Source organism: Schistocerca nitens, chromosome 4 (assembly GCF_023898315.1).
Source record: "Schistocerca nitens isolate TAMUIC-IGC-003100 chromosome 4, iqSchNite1.1, whole genome shotgun sequence".
Classification (NCBI taxonomy): Eukaryota; Metazoa; Arthropoda; class Insecta; order Orthoptera; family Acrididae; genus Schistocerca; species Schistocerca nitens.
In genome coordinates, this window is record NC_064617.1 from 337,374,726 (window position 1) to 337,395,583 (window position 20,858).

The following is a 20,858-nucleotide window of genomic DNA, read 5'->3' on the forward strand; positions in this document are numbered from 1 at the left end:
TATTAGAGGCAACATGAAGCACGTCAAAATGCAATAACGAAGCAAAGCATGCAGTCCACCACATGGTTATTAACTGCAAATATTTAACAGAAACTCAAGTTCTGTGGCTTTTAGAGCAATGGTGACTTCATATTTCTTCTAGTCTCCCTTGAAATATTGGCCATGTTGAATTTATTTTTTTTTTTTTTTCTCTCCTCACTCTCCCAGAAAAATTATGAATGGTAAGGCTACTTTTTAAAAATCCATCACTATATTAAATATGACATTTTCAGTGTCCTTAGGGAGTATGCAATACCCAGTTATGAATTAATTTACCCAAAGAGGAAAGGTCTATGCAATCAACAGGTTAGTTCACCCTAAATTTCACATTCTTACACATGCCTCTGCCTTCTTAATGAAGCTAAAACTTCTAACAACATATCCTATCTGTAATAAATTTTTTTCCAACCTAAAGAATTACACATTTGAGCTTCTTCCTCTTGTTTTTGTCTTTCCCTCGCCCATTGTTTGTCTTATTATCCTCCATCTTCCGAGATCGGATTTCTCGCATCAGGTCGAAAAATACCTGCAATGTTGCAGGCATGTAATCAGAAAACAGGTTCCAAAAATAATGCTGTAAAAAATAGCCTCACAGCAGAAAACAAATTAGAATATAAGCTTCAAATACTAAATGTGGTTGAAACTCAAACTTACTGGCTCTCTCTTAGTTCACTGTAAGAGGTTTGACAATATTAAACAAGTGGCAGTTTCTGCAACACATCAATGCAGCAATTTTTGCCCTGAAGGTTTGAACATAGAAATGTGTGTTCTGAAGAATGTATTTGAAAAAGTTTCTCCACCCACTTCTGTAGATGATGGCCTATACTTTAACATCAAAATAGCCTATTTTCCAAACTAGTTAGCAGTGATGTGTGCATTTCAAAAACTGTACATACAAAATGTAGGCATGCTGAAAGCTTTATATTATGGTATCCATTAAGAGACAAACGAGAAATGCAAAGCAGAAATACTGGTAAGTGAAAAAATCCAAAACTTGACAACTTATCAAATTTTACTGGTGATATGTGACAGTGACAAACCCATAAAAACTGAAAAATAGTTTAATCTGGTGTTACATTTCTGTAAAAAATTGCCTTTAAATAAAACATAACAGACATTACACACCAATAATAAGTAAACCCTTATTAACAATAAGAGTTGGCCACTCAGAAATGTTTGTAATTTTATTAACATTTTCCTTGTTTTATCGAACAAACTATACTAAGCATACAATTTTGCTTGCAAATTATGATACCAAATTATTCAACTGTTGTGCAAGATTCAGCACTCATCATCAACATTTTTATCACTGCTCATAACAACCATTAAAAAAAAAAAAAAAAAAACAGTTTTCTCTGACTTTAATTAACAATGATTGAGTTATTGGTTTTGTATCATGTTACGTAAGCTAAACAAATTCGTTATTGACAATGTAAAAGAAGTAGCAAATTTGTGCAACACTATGATCTGCAGAGTAAAGCAAATTTCTGCTATGATGAAAATTTCACATATCAACCAGCTAAAGCTCTTTGATAGTGTGTTCATTTTTTGCCAATCTTCTTCCACTCTTCTGAGCCAGATGTTAGTTTCCATTAACAATTCTCATTATCTTTTTCTTTCAATAATCAGATCACAAACACTTTTTACCTTGCTGAATAATTTCTATTATATACAAACCAAGGACCAGACACTATCAGCAAAAATTTACTGCCTGCTCTCAGAAGTTCCCCATAAATAGTTTTCTACCTTACTCTTAGTCCTGTCACACTATTCATCAATTACAATCTTCAACATTTTTCATACATTACTACAAGAATCTGACTAATTTCCAGAAACCGTATCTGAAATTAAGAGTGGCTTTAACGTCATATGCATCAACCATCATGTAGTACAAGATTACTTTTTATGAACTGACTACTTTGTAAACATTTTGAAATGATAACAAAAATAAGAAATTATCTTAACTATCCTGCTGCGGACAACATGCAAGTGTGCGTTCAGCCCTTTCTGTACAACTGAACAGGGCATGCTGTTATGACGTCAGATATAATTTCTGGGCTATTTTTTTGTGCGTCAGATGTCGCACTGGAACATCAGAATTTGCTATTTTCCAGTTTAATATTTTTCTGTTGCTCTACAACATTTGGTGTTGCATTTTACACATTCTCAAGTCTCACCCACACACTTACAAACCTTCTCACACCAGCAATTTTTTAACCATTTTCATGATTTCGTCTTGCTTCAAGATGACTGACAAATATTGTCTGGCAACAATTCTTCTAAGTGCATCCAAACAGATATGTCCATTACATGTCGTAATTATTCTAAGTACCAAATAAAATTAAAATACTATTTTCTACAGAAAAATCAGAAAACAGCTGCTGGAGGAGGATTAATGTGGTAGTGCTGCGAATGCATTGATGAAATTCTGGTAAATGCTGCAGGTAATAATCAGAGAAATTAAATGAAGGCTTACATAAAAATTGATATTGACCAGGAAACCAACACGATATCAGTGTGGAATAATGGTAAAGGTATACCTGTTGTGGAACACAAAAAAGAAGAGAAGATGTTTGGGCACGTGTTTATATCATCAAATTGTAAAAATGAAGAAGAAAAGGTCACTGGTGGTAGAAATGGTTATGGATCAAAGTTGTGCAATATATTTAGCACAAAATTGGTTGGTTGGTTTGTGGGATTAAAGGGACCAGACTGCTACAGTCATCGGTCCCTTTTTCCAAGTACTAAAAACACCCACAGAGAATAAAAACGAGTAACAGAATAGAGCACAGACGACACAGAACAAGAGAAACCGAGACAAAGACCAGACAAAACGAACTAAAATGACACAGAGTGTGACTGTGGTTGGCCGACCATAGAAATAAAAAAGGAAAAGCCAACCACTTAAAACACATTAAAAAATCAGTTTAAAACCGGAGGCAAAAGGCCAGAATCAACACAAAACAATAAGAGAAAACAGAAACACTTAGATTAAATGATAAAAAACCCCTGCCCGAATAAAATGTAAAACTAAGTCAGCCATAGCAGAGTCATCTGTTAAAAGGGCAGGGAGCGTGTCAGGCAGTGCGAACGACTGCCTGAGCACAGCTAAAAGCGGACACTCCAATAAAATATGGACCACAGATAAAACAGGGCCGCAGCGACAGAGGTGCGTCCTCACGGCGCAATAAGTGGCCGTGCGTCAGCCGAGTGTGCCCAATGCGCAGCCGGCAGAGGACAACAGTCTCCTTGCGGGAGACCCGCATGGACGACCGCCACAGTCGTCATCGCCTTGATTGGACGGAGTTTGTTGGGCGTGGGCAGATTGCGCCATTCAGCGTCCCAAAGCAAAAGAACTTCGCGGCGTAAGACTGCCCGCAAATTAGTCTCCGGGAGGCCAATCCCCAGAGACGATTTACTAGTGGCCTCTTTCGCCAGGCGGTCAACATTCTCATTGCCAGGTATCCCAACATGGCCTGGGGTCCACACGAAGACCACAGAGCGGCCGCAACGCGCAAGAGTATGCAGGGACTCATGGATAGCCATCACCAGACGAGAACGAGGGAAACACTGGTCGAGAGCTCGTAAACCGCTCAGGGAATCGCTACAGATAACGAAGGACTCACCTGAGCAGGAGCGGATATACTCTAGGGCACGAAAGATGGCAACCAGCTCAGCAGTGTAAACGCTGCAGCCATCCAGCAAGGAACGTTGTTCGGAATGGTCCCCTAGAGTTAGCGCATACCCGACACGACCAGCAACCATCGAACCTTCAGTATAAACAATTCCAGAGCCCTGATACGTGGCCAGGATGGAATAAAAGCGGCGGCGGAAGGCCTCTGGAGGGACTGAGTCCTTCGAGCCCTGTGCCAAGTCAAGCCGAAGGCAAGGGCAAGGAACACACCACGGGGGTGTACGCAGAGGTGCCCGGAAAGGAGGTGGAACAGGGAAAAACCCAAGCCCGGAGAGAAGCTCCTTGACGCGTACGGCGTTCGGACAACCCGACCGGGGCCGACGTTCTGGCAGATGGATGACTGACTGCGGGAACAGGACATGGTAATTTGTATGCCCGGGCAAGCTAAAAACATGGGCAGCATAAGCAGCCAGTAAGTGTTGGCGTCGTAACCGCAGTGGAGGGACACCTGCCTCCACTAGTATGCTGTCCACAGGGCTGGTGCGGAAAGCACCAGTGGCAAGGCGTATCCCGCTATGGAGGATTGGGTCCAGCACCCGCAACGCAGATGGGGAAGCTGAGCCATAAGCCAGGCTCCCATAATCCAGACGAGACTGGATTAACACCTGGTAGAGCCGGAACAGGGTAGATCGATCGGCGCCCCAGCGGGTGTGGCTCAAACATCGCAGAGCATTGAGTTGCCGCCAACACGCCTGTTTAAGCTGCCAGATATGAGGCAACCAAGTCAACCGGGCATCGAAAACCACCCCCAAAAACCTGTGTGATTCCACCACTGAAAGAAGTTCTCCGTTAAGAGAAAGCTGCGGCTCCGGGTGGACAGTACGCCGCCGGCAGAAATGCATAACGCAGGTCTTGGCTGCAGAAAACTGGAACCCATGAGCTACAGCCCAAGAGTGCGCCTTGCGGATAGCGCCCTGTAGCTGACGTTCAGCAGCTGCAATGCCAATAGAGCTGTAGTAAAGGCAGAAGTCGTCAGCATACAGGGAAGCGGAGACAGAACTTCCCACGACCGCAGCGAGCCCGTTAATGGCTATTAAAAACAGGCAGACACTTAAAACAGAACCCTGTGGCATGCCGTTCTTCTGGACGTGGGAGGAACTATATGAGGCTGCGACTTGCACGCGGAAGGTACGATACGACAGGAAATTGCGGATAAAGATCGGCAGAGGGCCCCGGAGACCCCATCCAGGAAGCGTAGAAAGGATGTGATGACGCCATGTCGTATTGTACGCCTTCCGCATGTCGAAAAAGACAGCGACCAGGTGCTGACGGCGGGCAAAGGCAGTACGGATGGCCGACTCCAGGCTCACCAGATTGTCGGCGGCAGAGCGGCCTTTACGGAACCCACCCTGAGACGGAGCCAGAAGGCCCAGAGACTCCAGTACCCAATTCAAGCGCCGGCTCACCATCTGTTCGAGAAGCTTGCAAAGAACGTTGGTGAGGCTAATGGGGCGGTAGCTGTCCACCTCCAAAGGGCTCTTGCCCGGTTTCAAAATGGGGATGACAATGCTTTCCCGCCACTGCGACGGAAACTCACCCTCGACCCAGAGACGGTTGTAAAGGTCGAGGAGGTGTCGTTTGCAGTCCACTGAAAGGTGTTTCAGCATCTGACAGTGGATGCGATCGGGCCCGGGAGCGGTATCAGGGCAAGCGGCAAGGGCACAGTGAAATTCCTACTCACTGAATGGAGCATTGTAGGATTCGGAAGTGTTTGTGCGAAAAGAAAGGCTCCGATGTTCCATCCGCTCTTTAATGAGCGGAAGGCCAGTGGGTAATTGGAAGAAGCGGAACCAAGACCAAAATGCTCTGCCAAGCTGTTGGCAATTTCGTCGGAGTCTGTACAAACTGCTCCATTCAGTGAGAGCGCAGGGACGCTGACAGGGGTCCGATAGCCGTAGACGTGTCGAATCTTGCCCCAGATCTGCAATGGAGTGACATGGAGGCCAATGGTGGACACATACCGCGCCCAGCACTCCTCCTTGCCTTGGCGGATAAGGAGGCGGGCCCGTGCACGCAGCCGTTTGAAGGCGATAAGGTGGTCTATGGAGGGATGTCGCTTGTGACGCTGGAGTGCCCGCCGGCGATCTTTAATCGCTTCAGCGATCTCAGGCGACCACCAAGGCACAGCCCTCCGCCGAGGGGACCCAGAAGAACGGGGAATGGCAGATTCGGCGGCAGTAACGATGCCGGTGGTGACCAATTGAACCACCGCATCAATGTCATCAGTAGAGAGAGGCTCAATAGCGGCAGTGGAGGAGAACAAGTCCCAGTCAGCCTTATTCATAGCCCATCCGCTAGGGCGCCCAGAAGAGTGACGCTGTGGTAGTGACAGAAAGATCGGAAAGTGGTCACTACCACACAGGTCGTCATGCACAGTCCATTGGACAGACGGTAAGAGGCTAGGGCTACAGATTGAAAGGTCAATGGCGGAGTACGTGCCATGCACCACACTGAAGTGTGTGAAGGCACCATCATTTAACAGCGAGAGATCGAGCTGCGACAATAAATGCTCAACGATGGCGCCTCGACCTGTTGCCACTGACCCACCCCACAGAGGGTTATGGGCGTTGAAGTCGCCCAATGACAAGAAAGGTGGCGGCAATTGGACTACCAGTGCAGCCAGGACATGCTGCGAGACATTACCATCCGGTGGAAGGTAAAGACTGCAGACGGTAACAGCCTGTGGCGTCCACACCCGAACAGCGACAGCCTCTAAAGGTGTTTGGAGAGGGACAGACTCGCTGTGCAGAGTGTGAAGGACATATATGCAGACGCCACCAGACACCCTTTCATAAGCTGCTTGGTTCTTATAATAACCCCGATAGCCACGGAGGGCGGGAGTTCGCATTGCTGGAAACCAAGTTTCCTGAAGAGCAATGCAGAAGAAAGGGTGAAGGCTGATAAGTTGGCGGAGCTCAGCTAGATTGTGGAGGAAACTGCTGCAGTTCCACTGGAGGATGGTGTTGTCCATGGCTAGGAAAGGCGTGACGGGACTGGGAAGGCAGATTACGCAGCTGGGTCACCTGCTGCCTCCGATAGAGCACCCGTGCAAATGCCACCCATTGCGTCCGAGGGACCGGCGAGATCGAGGTCCTCAGCGGACGCCAGAATCTCCACCTCGTCCTCAGAGGCAGAGCTTGTAGGAAGCGGTGGGATGGGTGCCACCGCAATATCGTTGGTCTTGCGGACTTTCTTCTTTTTCTGCTTGTCGCGCTGTGCCTTCGGTGGTTCAGGCTTCATGGGCTTCACTGGGTCAGTCTCAGGCACAGACGACGACCGTGAGGCCCTACGGCCAGGGACTGGTGGTTGTTTCAACCACTTGCGGGCGTCCGCTTTTCCACTGGTCGGAACTTGCGAAGGGAGGTCCCCAAGGGATCCCTTCCTGGCGAGAGTAGCCGAAGAAGTCTTACACTTCTCCGGCTGGGAAGGAGGAGCTGATGTCCCCTATGGTTGGGAGGGTGTTGCTCCTGGAGAAGATGGAGCAGGAGCAACAGGGTGTGAAGTGCCCCCCACAATCAAGGGGGCTTTTGGATTCTGACCAATCATAGAACCAACCGTATGGGATGACACAGGAGATGGAAGAACCGACGTTGCAGCAGCGGCGTACGTTTACGTCATTGGCACAGGATGGAGTCTCTCATATTTCCGCCTAGCCTCAGAGTAGGTCAGGCGGTCCAGGGTTTTATATTCCATTATCTTCCGTTCTTTCTGGAAGATCCTGCAGTCCGGCGAGCAGGGGGAATGGTGTTCTCCGCAGTTAACACAGATAGGAGGCGGGGCACATGGAGTATCAGGATGCGAAGGACGTCCACAATCCCGACACGTGGTGCTGGAAGTACAGCGAGATGACATGTGCCCGAACTTCCAGCATTTAAAACACCGCATCGGAGGAGGGATATATGGCTTCACATCACAACGGTAAACCATCACCTTAACCTTTTCGGGTAAGACACCACCCTCAAAGGCCAAGATGAAGGCACCGGTGGCTACCTGATTATCCCTCGGACCCCAATGGACGCGCCGGACGAAGTGAACACCTCATCGTTCTAGGTTGGCGCGTAGTTCATCGTCGGACTGCAGAAGTAGATCCCTGTGGAATATAATACCCTGGACCATGTTTAAACTTTTATGGGGAGTGATGGTGACGGAAACATCCCCCAACTTGTCACAAGTGAGCAACCTCCGTGACTGGGCAGAGGATGATGTTTTGATGAGAACTGACCCAGAACGCATTTTGGACAAGCCCTCCACCTCCCCGAACTTGTCCTCTAAATGCTCCACAAAAAACTGAGGCTTAGTTTGCATAAAAGATTCACCATCGACCCGCGTACAGACAAGGTACCGGGGTGAATAATCTCCACTGCTGTCTTTAGCCATGCATTCCTTCCATGGAGTGGCCAGGGAGGGAAACGATCTTGGATTGAATTGCTTGCCGTTGAGGTTAGACCTCGATCGCTTAGAGACTGCTGGTGGAGGCCCACCAGCGAGAGATGATGTACCACGCTTCATTGCGGGTCATCCGCCCTGATGCCAGCCACTCCGACCAGGGGCTCTCCCCATGGGCACCACCCAGCCACAGCAAAGACCACCTGGTAGGATGGCCTTTGCTGGGAGTTCCGATGCCCCAGAGGTATAGGCATCTACTCCTCGGCATATGAGGGGAGGTAGCAGCTCAGGCATCAGCAGTGTAGTCAGGGGGCTACCACCAAGAGGGTACATGTCGGCCCCACCACAACGGACTGGCTACCGTGCTGGATGTCGGGTGTCGAATATCCATATGTGTCAGGAGGGCAAAGATGGAAGTTCATAATGGAGGGCATGTATGCTGCCCGGAACACACAGCAGCTGATTGGGCTGGAAGCACGGTGTAAGGCCAACTCCATGACAATATTGGGTGTACCAGATCTTAGGGCAAGAGGGATATATAATACACCACGTAAGGTGTCCTTCCCCAAATGGTACGCACTAACAGAAAATTTCGAAAGGTAGTGGTCAAACCCCTTAGGGGACCATCACATTAAGGCCGAAACGTTTGAGACTCCTTTTACTCACCTCTTACGACAGGCAGGAATACCGCGGGCCTATTCTTACCCCCGAACCCGCAGGGGGGAGCACAAAATTCATTTTGGAAATAGCATCAAAAGAATATAAAAGGGCTTTTAAACAAATTTGGACAAATAATATGGATAAGACATCTGACCCAAAGATACGGATTTTACTGGAGAAGATTATACAAAATTAACATTTTCCCCTGATGTTACAAAATTCAAAATGGAAGCTCTCGATAATGATATAGTGGCTCTAATGTCGAGGAGAGCATATGATATTGCAGCATCAGGGGTGTTAAAGTTATGCTGAATGGAAAACTTTTGCCTGTAAAGGACTTCAAAGATTATGTGGAACTTTATCTAAAAAATAAAGAAGACGAGATGGGTAATCCTCTGAAAATAGTGTATGAACAGGTGAATGAGAGGTGGGAGGTGGCAATAACTATTCAAGACAGAGGATTTCAACAAGTATCATTTGTGAACAGCATTGCTACAACATAGGGTGGTAGACACATCGATCATGTTTCTGATCTCATTGAAAAGCAATTAATTGAGACACTGAAAAAGAAGAAGAATACAAATGGTACCCAGATCAAACTCTTCAAAGTGAAAAATCACATATGACTCTTCGTAAACTGTTTTATTGTGAATCCGACATTTGACTCACAGGTGAAGAAAAATGTGACTACACAGGCAAAAAGTTTTGGATCGAAATGCCCACTTTCAGAGAAATTAATCAACAATATGCTGAAATCTGTCATTGCTGTATCTATTCTCCTGTGGGCAAAAGCCAAAACTGTTTCTCTCGACAAAACATTGCAGCAAAAAGAAACAATCAAGACTCACAAGCATACCAAAACTGGAAAACGCAAACCACATGAGAATGCAAAATTCTCTGGATTGCACTCTTATTCTTACCAAGGGAGATTCAGCCAAGTCATTGGAAGTGTCTTGCCTCGGTGCAATCGGCAGAGAGAAATATGGCTTCTTCCCACTTGGAGGCAAGCTGCTGAATGTCTGCGAAGCTTCTTACAAGTAGATTATCGAAAATGCGGAAATAAACATCATTTGCATTGTTGGCTTTGGTACAAGAAGAAATATGAATCTATGAATGATCTAAAGACCTTGAGATATGGAAAGATAATGACAGATCAGGATCAGGATGGATCACACATCAAAGATTTGCTGGTCAATTTCTTTCAACACAATTTTTCAAACTGGAAACTACAATGATGGTTACCTCCATGTGTGCATTTGACAATATGCAGTGCCTCAGAAGATTCGACTCAGTTGCTCAAATCCTGAAAGAATATTTCAACTTGAGACTGACTTAATATAGAAAACTCAAGGTATATTTAAAAGGAATGCTGCAAGCAGAATCCTTGAGGCTGAGCAACCAAGTGAGATTTATTTTCGAAAAATGTGATGGTGTCCTTGTTGTGGAAAACACGCAGAAGAAAGTAATTATTGATGAACTAAAATAAAGAGGATATGATTCTAATCCAGTAAGGCAGTGCAAACTCAAGCAAGACAAAGAAGCATTACTGGAGGAGGCAAACAATGGAGATTTCTCAGGATGAGGTGACAGGATATTGATAACCTGTTTGACTATCTCTTAGGGATGACAATGTGGACTCTTACTAAGGAGAGAAAGGATGAGCTGTTGGCAAAGCGTAATGAGAAGCTTCAAGAATACAAAATTCTGCAGGGCAAGTCACCATCTGACCTATGGAGGGAGGACCTGGATGTTCTCTCAGAGGATAAAGTAGAATCAAAAGAGAGAGAAGAGGAAGCAGTAGATGTAGTCGGTAAGACTGTCAAGGGCAAAAAAGCTGTCTGAAGCACAAAGCTTGTAGTACACAGTCAGAAGCCCAACACACTGCCTTCACCTAGCGGAAGGCGAATTGCTCCAAAAATTGATCCTGACTGCATGCAAAAGGCAGAAAAGGCAACTGCTGTAAAGGAAAACAAATACAAATGTCAAGGAAAGAAAAAGAAAGATGAGGATACTCCTGATGATGGTGTGAATGACAGACCACTGCATGAACAAGGAGGAGGATCCCCAGAGGGGCTGGAAAAGAAACTCAAGCAGAAATGTAAAGAGACCTTGAAACAAACAAAGCGAAGTGTTACAAACAGTGACAGCAAAGTTGTGTATACATGCTCAGTGGCTTACGACTATGTATTGTGAACAAAACAGGAGCTTCTTTGCTGTGCCTTAGCAGTATGTGCTACAGATGATGGGTAATAGAATTCATTGGTGCACAGCATATTTAATTAAAAAGCTGGTGTGGACATCGATGGTTTAGCTATACAACTTAAACATAAAAGACTGCAATACACATTGCAATATATAAGAAATATCTGAGCCTTCATTTTACACACTTCGGTTTAAAAAATAAATAAATAAATAAATAAATACATCATCTGTTACAACGTAAGTTATTTGGATAACATTAATTCCATAATTGTATCAAAACAACATGGTACTCCAAAGTAAACACAAACATTTTCCTTACACAATGAGCTTACTTTGTCGACATTTTCACGTGTTTTTGCTGAAGTCTCCACATATGGGACACCCCACTGCTGTGCTCTAGCCGTTGCATCTGCTAATGAGACTTTCCTCTTCTCATCTAAATCACTTTTATTGCCAACAAGAAGAAAAGGGATATTTTCATCGTTTTTCACACGAAGTATTTGTTCCCTGAAATATACAGGAAGTAAGACAAAGTCCAAAACAACTGTTCTCCCACAAGAGGGAGTCCACATATCTGAAAAGAAACTGTTTAGGTTTTACAATACTTAAGAAAGTATCATAAGAAAATAACTACATAAAATATACCCGAAAAGAAACTTCAGGTTTTAATACTTGAGAAAGCATTGTAAGAAAGTAAGTATATAATACATTAATCTAAATTGTTTCCACAGTACAAAGATTGACTATTGAGGGAAACAAATAGTTTTAGATCTTAGAAATAAAACAAAATACAAAAGGATGAAGTCAAAAGGCACCTTCTGAGAATTTGTATGTTTGTATGTATTTATTTCTCAGCCAAATAAATATTTATGTTTGAAATGTTTGGATACTACTTTTCCCCTTTTTTTCTCAGTTCTTTCTCAACAGTGTTAAGTATTTACTGTATGACCCTCATCAATAAAATCCATTATGAATTTTACTTAGGTTACTACCATCACTGCTGAATCCTCAATGCTGTAACTGTACGAGGTGCGGCTAGAAAAAAACCGGACTGATGCTGGAAAAAACATTTATTTAAAATTATTTACAATTTCATGTTATCTCCTTCAATGTACTCTCCTCCTCGGTCTCTACACCGCTCCATATGAATTTTCCACTGTTCATAGCAATGCTGCAGATCATTTTCGGTAAGACCATACATTACTTCCGTCGCTTTTTCTTTTACTGCTTCAACAGTCTCAAATCTAGTTCCTTTCAAAGCTGACTTGACTTTAGGGAAAAGAAAAAAGTCACAGGGGGCCAAATCAGGTGAGTAGGGTGGATGATCTAAGATGGGAATGTTGTGTTTTGCCAAAAACGTCTTCACTGACAACGCACTGTGAGCTGGGGCATTGTCTTGGTGAAGGATCCATGACTTTTTTCTCCACAAATCGTTCCGTTTTCTCCGTACTCGCTCACGTAGGGTAGCCAGGACGCTAATGTAGTAATGCTGATTCACTGTTTGTCCCTCTGGTACCCAATCAATGTGCACAATCCCTTTGATGTAAAAAAAAAAAAAACAATCATCATTGCCTTGAATTTCGATTTTGACATTCGTGCTTTTTTTGTCGTGGAGAACCAGGAGTTTTCCAATGCATCGATTGGCGTTTAGTTTCGGGATCGTAAGTAAAAAACCACGATTCATTGCAAGTAATAACATTTTGTAAGAATGTGGGATCACTTTCAATGTTTTCCAGGATGTCAGAACAAATCATTCTTTGGCGTTCCTTCTGTTCAATTGTGAGACACTTTGGAATCATTTTTGAACACACTTTGTTCATGTTGAAACTTTCATGAAGAATCTGCCTAACACTTTCCTTGTCAACTCCTGTTAACTCAGACACTGCTCTGATTGTTAAACGGCGATCTTGTCGAACAAGTTTACCGATTTTTTCAATGTTTGCATCAGTTTTTGCTGACAATGGTCTGCCAGTGCGAGTGTCATCACTGGTGTCTTCGTGGCCATCTTTAAATCGTTTAAACCACTCAAACACTTGTGTTCGCGATAAACAATCATCGCCGTACACTTGTTGTAACATTACAAACGTTTCACTTGCAGATTTTCCTAGTTTGAAACAAAATTTGATGTTAACACGTTGTTCTTTCTGTACACTCAACATTTTCTGACGCACAGACAAAACGTCAACTACTTAAAACAGACGCCACAGGCAGACTGAGTGCAGGAGGCAGATGAAACTCGAGCAGTAGGCGGAGCGAGAGTCACGTGACAGGCCACGCGACTTTCAGCCTTATTGCATTCGTTTTATTGTTTCACCAGTACTAGTCCGGTTTTTTTCTAGCCACACCTCGTATTTCTATTCTGTAAGCGGAATAGTTATTCATAACTTTACTTTTACCACACATTATAGACTAATATGCATCAGCTTGCACAACAGACAGAACTCTGAACAGCCAGAAGTTTGGTACCAACATGTACAGACAAACAACTACATGCGACAAGAATGTCTCGGTACAGGATCACCACAGCAGACTCACGTGCCACAAGTAATGAATTAAGGAAGAAAAATCACTCAAGTAAATGCTACTTTTCTACAAGACAGGAATGGATGCATAATAACAAAAGTGAATGTTCCCAAGTCAGGGAGAGAGATTAATTTCTTTGCTCAGTGAGTTTAATATGAACTTTGAAGAAACAAAGGGATTATAATTTTTCCATTTCTGTTATGAATGAGCTCAATGGGCTAAATGTAACACTCAAAATCCGCAGTACATATCTCAAAGTTGTATCTACCACCCACCCAATCTATAAAAATATCTTATGGATGAGTCCAACATGTCATAACTGTTCTCATCAGAGTTGTATCTCATAAGTAGGCACGGCCATTTGTGAAGGCAACCATGTTATTATTGCTCTTCTGTGACTTTTGCATGGCATTTTATGTGGATGGAAGAGAGCCACAATTTGGTACACAAAATTACTTGGATAATATAAAGATGTGTCATATCAAAAAGCTGAGCATGTGACTGAAGTTGGGTTAATGATACACGAAGAATGCAACAAACATTGTCTAAAAAAGTCAACAATACCGAAAACATCCAGGTAGTTTTTACTACAGTACAAAATAAGTATAAAAAATACTTTGATAAGACAAACATATTGTGAGGTTCACCGAGAACAAACATGTACACTAAGTTATAGAAATGCAATTCAATTTCTGTAGAAGGAACAGGACACTTGACCAAGTGTCATTACACTAAACAAAGTCCCACTCACCCAACCTATGAAATATCTTACACATGAGCCCACCATGTCTTAATTGGTCTCTGTAAACCAGAGGTGCTGGGGTTCAAAGATTCACTGAGCTATCCTAATAAAGGTTTCCCAGGGTTTCCCTAACCAGTTCAAGTGAGTACCAGGTCACTTCCTCATGAAGCCAAGGCTTAATCATTGTCCAATCTACGATGTATCAAATAACCCCTAAATTACCTTTCTTATAATCCCAAGCAGTAGTGAGGCAATAAATACATAGTTATAAAAAAGTAATAGCACAGCAGTCACTATTGTTTACGATATATTGGACCTACATGACATGTTAAAATTGTGTTACACTCATTCAGCATTAAGCATTTAATGGTACTGTTTATTAGCTGAGCCATTTGAATGACCTTACAGACTGATTCAAAAGTTTAAGCTGTAGCTTCCCTACACATCTGTCAGCGATTAAAATAATTTCAGACAGACTGTGTGTGTGTGTGTGTACAAATATGATTGTGAAGGCTATGGTGACAGACCAATACAAAGCATACACCAAGGTCTAGATTAGACTGGAAAGTAACAATACAGCTGAGAGTTGGCGAAACCATAAAATGGGTAAGTTAGTTGCAATGAGATTGCATTCCAGAACCTAAGCTTAATACATTATGTATTTAATGTCCCAACCCACTGCCACAAAAAGTAATTGTTATATCACTAGCTACACAAATCAGCTGCCTACTATCATAATTTCGAATGAGCAACTGTCCTTGACACTTCACTGTCCGAGTGTAAACAGTCCCTCGTCAAGTTTCACTCAGATTAGGGTTCCATTCTGAAACTAACACCTTTAACTGGGCTAATAGTCTGTAGAGAGAAGATTTCAATCTGGTATACAGTATATAAATAGCACTGTATGGCTGTATCAGTTGTTTTTCCAGCTAACTGCCTTTCAAATTTAATAAATGCTATCCCAATCAATTTGTAGGTATCAGATTTTTATTACCCCTACACGTTTTGAGTTGAAAAACATCACTGGGCAACTATAGAACTGCTAAAACATTGACTTATGCATACAATGACTTTACTATGGTGTTCCTGTCTTTACATGCAATATAGAATGTTATGTTTACCAGTATTATTTCTTCTTTCAGTCTGCTCCTAATCTTCCATTAGGCTACTTAGTTGATTGATTTTTTCCCCCCTTCTTTATTTTAAGCTTCAAGTTACAGACTCCTACCCCCATACCAACGCAACTTCAACAAATTTCAGTCCATCAATGAACATGTGGTGCACTCTGACATCACAAAGCAAGCTTCCACCACCACCACCACCAAATTGCTGTTCAATATAAAGCATATGACACTGACATCCTTGCCACACTCCATGGATAGGATCTCTGAGGCCAGCTGCCAATCTACGTAAGAAACTAGCAACAACTACAGTTTTTTCACTTCCAGATTTGAAAAACCCCACGTATCCAGACATGCTCTAGGGAATAGTGATATGACCCTAACTGCTCACATTGCATACTAAAGGTATGGCAGGCAACACTGATATAGACCTCAGGTTTCTGAGCAGAAGATGCAGCCGTCTATAATTATAACAATGATTGGTCTTTAAATGTTCAGAAGTATGCTACTGGACAATGAAATAATTTAAAAAAAAAAAATCGTGGTATTATTTGACGATAATATCAATGGGTGATAACTGGATTATGTCAATTCAAACTAGTTTGCGAGGATACAAAAAAATAATGATCACAGATTCAATCACAGTTAAAACAAGTAGCAGACAGGTTCACAATCGTAAAGTGCAGTCAGTCTACAAATGATACTGCTTACAAAACACTTATTCAATTTATCATACAATGCTGCCTGGGTGCATGGGACACACATTAAATATTGGTCAACCAAAAGTTGTGATTCCACCCGTCTGATGTAACTGTTGTGTTACTTCATGTGCCGTACTTTTTCTTTCTGAGTCAGGTTGTGTAAATGGCATGTTTTAGTATTTGGTGGAGGACTCATGTTGGATGTTTAGGTTACGAAGTTGTTCATTAGGCATCTTAGTGAGTCATTTGACACTGTCAGTCACGTGTGTGAGGTTATCATTGGCAGAGAGGGTGCCAGTTTGCAAACGAGTTACTTTAGTTTTACGTAGTGTGGGTGATGGATTCATTCTTGTGTTTTGTATAATTAATGATGTGTGTTTCTTATGTCTGGGAATTTTCATTTTTGACAAACAGGGCAGTTTTGGAATTGTGTTTGGGCTCATAGTATCAAGGGCTTCGTTTGAACTATGTAGACGAAGTTCAATTTGCAACACCGGACTTTTGAATTTTGTGTAGGTTCCTTGTATCGAGGGCTCTATTTGAGCTACAAAGATATGGAAGATTTACAATACCAATGGTTTTAGTTTTTGCATTTATTGATTGTGTTGAAAATTTTGTATACTTTATTTTTGAGTTAATACTAATAATCGTTGTCGCCACCCAAGATACCTACCTCCCGCAGTTGTCCCCTTAATTTCATTTCCTTGCTGGAGTTGAAATATTTCGCATGTTATTTATGATTCTTCACAGGTTTAATAAGGTGTCATGGTTGAAATAAGGGTGCCAACCATTCTTATGGCGTTATGGGTCAAAGCAGACTGGTGGAATCACAACTTTCAGTAATCTCACGAATAGGACTAAAATGCAACATTTAACATACACAAAGAAGGCATCATGAATGGACACACAGTTGTCTAAGGAGAGACACAAAGACACACCAAAAACCCTAAAATACATTAATTACAACACAAACACAGGCCTTTAAGCAGTTATTATTCCTGGATTCCATGAGTGAACACAGAAAAAAAAAAAGCTCTAATGTGTGGTAGAACACCAAGTAGCCTATCCATTGCCATGCACTTGACATCTATGTGCACCACCAGATGTCACCTCCAGAGAATAATCCAAAGGGCACAAGACTGATCCAGAAACAAGCCATACACTTCTATAAGATCAGGATAGTTCTTCCTTGGTGAAAATCTATCCAAAAACAATTACTAAACTTTACCAAATAACACCACTTTCTGGACAACTTGATTTTAAGTTGCTATGTACACTAAATAGGAACCAACTGCATGCCACTTAACACCCTTCAGTTTCTCAGTAGCAGCAAATGGGTAACTGATTACACAGTTTACAGTTTCGCAAGCCCCTAATTCTGCCTCACTTTCTCCGTCACATATCGATACATAGTTCTGATGGTATGAGACTTGCTCGACCCAGTCTACTATCGACACATGAGGTTGACAACTTCCACTTTTCCCCTCAGATGGAATCCAGTTCCCTTCCCATCAGCAAATCTCTCTCTCTCTCTCTCTCTCTCTCTCTCTCTCTCTCTCTCTCTGTCTGTCTGTCTACTATTTCTGCCAATGAATACGAACAATGTGAGTGGCAGAGTGGTCAGGAGAAAATGAATCATTGCTAATAAAAGAAAAGTCACGGGTAATTGTTTGTGTAGCAACCAAGTAGCACAGACAAAAGGTCGAACAGAAAATCTCATGTTTAGCACGAAATTTCCAAGGCACTCAAAATTACAACTGGGATACTGAGAAAGAAGAAATTCATAGCTAGCTTCCTTCACCTGGGAATAGAAAAAAAAAAGAGGGGATTATATCAGGAATGGGTGATACTCTAAACAACTATTTAAGATTAGTCTGACACCAGATGGTAAGAACTGAGGAGTAAATGCTGGATTTCATCAGTTGTTGCTTGGAGGTAGGTAGTATCCTATAAAGCAGCATACCTTGTCCTGCTTTGCTCATTGATTACATTACAGTTTTGTTAGTCTATTTCTGTTAGTTTGAGATGTGTAAACTACCAACGAAAAGCACTAAAATCAGAATGCGCGCGACATCGCCTGAATATTCTTTATAGAAAATGTCTGAACTATTAAAAGCAAGGAGGCCAAAGATATGGGGTGTTTAACTGCACATAATTCTGCAATATACATCTGCGAGCATGCAACAGTATCAGTTAGCAATCACTTCTCAGATTCAGCTATAACAACTGACATCTATCTCGTAAAAACACTGAACCTTGAATATGGCAGCAACTCACCTAAATTCTTGTGTAGCCTGGAAACTGTCGTCCTCTGTGATGGAGAACACACAAAGAAATCCTTCTCCACTACGGAAATAATTATCTCTGAAAGCAAATGTTGGAGTATTAGCCCAGACATACAACAATTACGGGAACGCATACACTGTCACTGAAATGATAAGAACCTTATCGCAGCATAGTCTTCTTGGCCAGCAGTATCTAAGATATCAATCTGGACTTCTTCACCGTCTAAAACAACTTTCTTTCGATATGAATCTGCCTTCGTCGGCTCATAATCCTCAACGAACTGAAAACGACGCAAAAAATAAACCACACAGAGTCTATTTAACATTAAATAATGTTCGTTCCTCATACTTAAGTCTTTGGCTTACCTCGTCATACATAAACTGTAGTGTCAAGGCTGATTTGCCGACACCTCCACTCCCTACCATAATAACTTTATGGAGAGCTGGTTGCTGGCTCGGTTTCTTGGACATTGTTTACTTTTCTGTCCAAAAGACGTTCCTGAAAAAGTTTAACAATCAGCCAATTTACTTCAGCACTAGTTGCTTGCACTACTGTTTTTATATTTTCCTCCCCTTGCGCTTACCGGCAGTAAGCTAATTCAGTTTCAACGCAACAAACGTATCCTACGAAAATACTTCTAAAACTTCTCACAATGCAATCAATACACACCCGTACTTCTACTCAAATGTTCTTAAAGCGCTACAACTACAAGATTCAACACTCTTGTTAAGAAGCAAAGACTATCGGTAGCAGCAGAGGCGTTGTCTGCTTACAACCAAAACCAGGCTAAGTACTTATAAGTCGTTGACCTTCTGTACAATTTAACCGAATAGTATGTGGAACAAACAATAAAAAAGAAACTTGGAAAGTTGTACATGGATCATTGCATTTGTGTCAACAACCTGTTTTTACAATGATCGGAAAATCCCAAACTGACGTCTTGAACGAAAGAAACGGGAAACTGCAGTCATTTATTTTCCATTTTACCACAACAAGCGATACATCCATAAAATAACTCCCTTAACAGCAACTGTAATGTTGGCAATACGATCCCATTAGTATGCAATTAAATATGCTTATTAGTACGGAAATGAGCGTGAGAATTGGCGTTGAGGAATATGGAACTACAGGGAGCAACTCTTGATCTTATTGCCGAAAAATGAAAACGTGGATTTGCTGTTTAAATGTTAAATAAGGGAGCATTATGCACGTTTAAATCTTTGTTGTTTATATGCTTTAATTTGATTGATTTAATTTAAAAATTATAGATTGTATTTCTTTGGTATACGCTGTACAAAAAATCAAAAATATTGTAGTTTTACACGAAGAAATCCTAATCAGACAAATTACGTACGCAGTCACAGAAATTGTTCGCTATTTATCAGGTGCCGGTATTTAAGCTTTAATTTCCATTACCCTCAAAGCACTTCGTATCATGTGCGATCCACGCTTACAATCTTTATGTGCACATTCACTGAAAATTTTTCTGTTTCAATAACTCGAGAAGAAAAGTCTTCAGTCAGTTGCCCTGTTGCTGGTTTAACAATTTATTTATCCTTAACTTATTTCAGGCCTACGTCCATCATAAGAGAAGTAACATTTATTTCTTATGCAACTTGAATTATGCCTGTCGTATTGTGTATTTGCTGTTTTTTCAAAATTTTGCTGGGTGTAGAATGGTTTCTGTACGACATGCAGGCTTGAAACAATATCCTCAGCATTCTATGCACTATTTGATACATCGTAAAAGTAACACTTTTTCTGAGTAACAAACACAATAACGCGTATCGCACTCACTCCAATCACTGCCTCCTCCAGCCCTCGCTTTCCCAGCCACCTATATAACATTCACCCACTTGTCAAAACCAACTAAAATTATAGATGAAATTAGAAGAAAAAGAAAAGCTCGACTCTCAGTCAAGTGAAGGCACTGTATTTCTGTCTTTCCTGTTTTCAGGCATACTACCACTACAGAGACTTCTGTCCATTCACTGCCAATATGCTGAAATATATTTCTTATTCCCTTTTCCACCCACCCTTGGTTTCATTGTTTTTTCCTGAAGGAAGAGTTTACCAGATTTGTACATTTAATTTAATTTTAAATTTTATTTTGTAACTTAGCCCAGATGCAGATAGCCATTGCCTTTTACCTTTATGAATGCGGCTGTCTTTTATTCCTTACAAGTGAGGATCACTGCGACTGCGATGAATAAAGATCTCTTGAAATTGCTGCAACCAGTCACCTTCTATTTTGTTCTTGAATTTGTGTTATCAGATTACCAGTTTGAAACCACCTAGCGATCTTTGAATGGTACATATTTATTCGTTGTCTGCAGCAGTGTTTTGTAGAGCAAGTGGAACGTATTATCTGTTGCTAAGTGTATAAAGTGCATTAAAATTAACGTCACTGGAAAACATTCAATATGTTTTCCAGAATACTGTGTGCACCAAGAACCAACCAACGGATATGAATAACTCATCACGACTCCCTCAGTGCTGCAGAC

At 42.0% G+C, this 20,858-nt stretch overlaps 1 protein-coding gene across 3 annotated transcripts in view; it reads right to left on the bottom strand.

Moving 5' to 3' along the window:
- LOC126251679 (ras-related protein Ral-a) overlaps positions 1 to 19,289 on the bottom strand; it is a 35,421-nt gene extending 16,132 nt beyond the window's left edge. Inside the window, exons 1-6 of one of the 3 annotated variants that reach the window (XM_049952260.1) lie at positions 19,024 to 19,283; positions 18,720 to 18,852; positions 18,513 to 18,634; positions 18,346 to 18,432; positions 11,314 to 11,488; positions 449 to 565 (exon numbers count right to left, since the gene is read on the bottom strand). In XM_049952260.1, the coding sequence (XP_049808217.1) occupies positions 449 to 565; positions 11,314 to 11,488; positions 18,346 to 18,432; positions 18,513 to 18,634; positions 18,720 to 18,824 (606 nt within the window). In that variant the 5' untranslated portion in view covers positions 18,825 to 18,852; positions 19,024 to 19,283. Of the gene's footprint in view, positions 1 to 448; positions 566 to 11,313; positions 11,489 to 18,345; positions 18,433 to 18,512; positions 18,635 to 18,719; positions 18,853 to 18,937 lie in introns of all 3 variants that reach the window. The other 2 variants (XM_049952259.1, XM_049952261.1) reach the window with 2 other exon arrangements.
- Positions 19,290 to 20,858: the final 1,569 nt, after the last annotated feature.